At 48.4% G+C, this 2,833-nt stretch overlaps 1 protein-coding gene and 1 pseudogene across 1 annotated transcript; both read left to right on the plus strand.

Moving 5' to 3' along the window:
* The first annotated feature begins 310 nt into the window (after nt 1–310).
* Nucleotides 311–771, plus strand: LOC141492002 (SLC35A4 upstream open reading frame protein-like; annotated as a pseudogene).
* Nucleotides 772–1,111: 340 nt separating this feature from the next.
* LOC141492003 (putative UDP-sugar transporter protein SLC35A4) lies at nt 1,112–2,074 on the plus strand. Its single transcript, XM_074192683.1, has one exon. The coding sequence runs from the start codon at nt 1,112–1,114 to the stop codon at nt 2,072–2,074; it is 963 nt and encodes a 320-aa protein (XP_074048784.1).
* The last annotated feature ends 759 nt before the right edge of the window (nt 2,075–2,833 follow it).

The following is a 2,833-nucleotide window of genomic DNA, read 5'->3' on the forward strand; positions in this document are numbered from 1 at the left end:
GATGTAATACGAGTGCTTTGTGAACCAGATAAAAATATGACTGGGAAATTTAACAGAAATTTTAAAATACAGTAGAACATGGATGATATTAATATGTTATTTTCTATGACACTCCACAGAGATTCTTATATGTGGTTAATCACTTTCATTTCCATTTGAGTGTGACACCATTGCTCTAAGTCATAGGTTGCAGAGACGATAACTTGATAGATGGAATTTCATTCCTTGTAGTGAATTTTTCTACTCCAAATATAGGTTTGGCTTCTAATGTTCTATCAATAACAAACAGTTCTCTAGTGCGCCGGTGAAAATGGCGGATGACAAAGACTTGATGCCAAAGGTGAAAGACCTGGCTTTCCTAAAGAATCAGCTGGAACATCTACAGCAGTGACTAGAGGAGGAGGTCAAGACAGGTGTGGAACAGGAAGGCTCGTTCCTGTCATCTCCTTTTCTCAAGGGCTTCCTGGCCGGCTATGTTGTAGCCAAATTACGAGCATCTGCAGTGATGGGCTTCGCAGTTGGTGTATGCACTGGTGTCTATGCAGCACAGTCCTATGCAGTTCCCAACATTGAGCAGACTTTGCAGGATTATCTACGGGCCCTTCGTAAGGGACCTGACTAGTGCATCCTCAGCACTCCTTTCTCCAGGCCCTCCTCAGGAGGGGCCAGAGCCCTGAGGAAGAGCCTTGGAGTCTGAGTCAGGATAGGCAGTAAGCCTGACTATCTAGGGTCATCAAAGATAGAGGCCAGCTGTCTTGCCCCATCTCCAGCCTCCCCAGGCATTTAGTTGCCTCACTTGCTTCAGACCACAGATATTTTCTATACCCATATCCTTCCTCCTTCCCTCCAACATCTGTACTTCCAGATTACAGCGTGCATGTGTGCATATGTGTGTGTGTGTGTGTGTGAACATGTGTGTCTCCCTGCTGCTTCTATTTCTGACTCTGACCCATGGCCTACCTAGTTCCTTGTTAACGTGATAATGTGTCCTGAATTCCCCTCTGTATGAGCTGGCTCCATTATTCAGTTTTACCAGATGGACTATAGACTTTGCCCTCTTTTATTCTTCCCATCACTTACCTACCTAAAGACCTAGGTTGTTAAAGTAGGGATGAACGTGGAAGAAGGGGGCATACCGGGCATAGGGCGCCCAAGCCAGGCCCAATGGGTGCTCATTCTCCTCCTGTCTACAACCATGTATGGTGCACATGCCCCACTCTTGGCCTTGTGTCGAAAAGATGGTCGTGTCCCCTTCCGCCCCTCTTCAGCTGTGCTTTGGACAGAACTGGCCAAATTACTACTATCAGCATTTTTTTTGATGGCCAGGTGGCAGCCAAGATTATGGGACACTCCACCTTGGCACCAAGCTGCCCCTTTTTCACTTTCTGCACTGCTCTATGGTGCCAACAACAACCTCGTCATTCATCTGCAATGGTACATGGACCCCAGCACTTACCAAGTGATAAGCAACCTCAAGATTGGCAGCACAGCTCTCCTTTACTGTCTCTGCCTGAACTGCCATCTCTCTGCCAGGCAAGGCCTTGCACTGCTGCTACTCACTGGTGCTGGAGCCTGCTATGCTGCTGCAGGCCTCCAGGACCCACAGGGCCTCCTCCCACAGCCTCCAGCTGCAGGCATGCCCCTCCATGTGACCCCCTTGGATCTGCTGTTGCTTTTGCTCTACTGCCTCATCTCAGGCCTCTCCTCAGTCTACACAGAGTTGCTCATGAAGAGGCAGCAACTACCCTTGGCTTTGCAGAACCTGTTCTTGAACTCCTTTGGGGTACTTATGAACTTGGGGCTCTATGTGGGAGGTGGGACAGGCCCTGGGCTCCTAGAAGGTTTCTCAGTCTGGGCAGGGCTGGTGGTACTGAGCCAGGCCCTCAACGGTTTGCTCATGTCAGCCATCATGAAGCATGGGAGCAGTATCACTTGTCTCTTTGTTGTCTCCTCCTCCCTGATTGTCAATGCTGTACTCTCAGCCACTCTACTTCACCTCCAGCTCATGGCTTCCTTCTTCCTGGCCCTCCTGCTTATTGGTTTGGCTGTACATCTCTACTATGGAGGCTGGTAAAGTCAGAGGGTCCACCCTCTGAAGCCATTTTGTCCTCCAGTGCTATTAATGCAGGCTTGATCTTACTGTGGTCAACATTGTCCTTTCCAGTGAACAAGGACTCACCTCTTGGAGAAGGTACTTCTCTCCTTTCTTGAAGGAGTTGGAAGGCACATCAGGATGGGGGATATGGGAGGTTATCCTTAGGGGTAGTGCCAGTTTGTATTCCCTGGTCTTAGTCTGTACTCTAATTGCTGACCCATAAGAAACTGCACTTCTTTATTCCCATGTGACTTTATCCTGCTATTTCCTCATACTAGTCCCAGCCAGAATCCCTGATAGAAGTGCCTTTGAGAGGGGAGATCTGCAGGCAGGCAGGCCCATAAAAGCCCCTGGGCAAAGGTGAGGGAACCTGAAGCAAAATTGAATTTTTGCCAAGGAAACACTATTGTTCACTCAAGTTTGTTCCCCAGGTTCTGATAATTCCTTTCTGCTCCCATCATTTTGCAGAGCAGAGGGGATTCAACTAGGGATCCTGCCTCTATCAGCTGCTGTTTGGAAAGAATGAAACCTAGGTACTTTCCTTTTGTGTCAGTCCTGACTTCTCAAGCAGTGAGCCACTCTTCCATCCCTCCTGCCGTGGTAATTTAAACTCCAGTCTGGATTACTGAGATGTGAGCTCTGGAAACTAGCCAGAGTAGGCAGCAGAGAGGGCCTTTTCCTATTGAGTACTGAGGCTCTTCCTTGTCCCCATAGATAATGCTTGTTTTTCCAGTTCCT

This window comes from Macrotis lagotis, chromosome 6 (assembly GCF_037893015.1).
Source record: "Macrotis lagotis isolate mMagLag1 chromosome 6, bilby.v1.9.chrom.fasta, whole genome shotgun sequence".
Taxonomy (NCBI): Eukaryota; Metazoa; Chordata; class Mammalia; order Peramelemorphia; family Peramelidae; genus Macrotis; species Macrotis lagotis.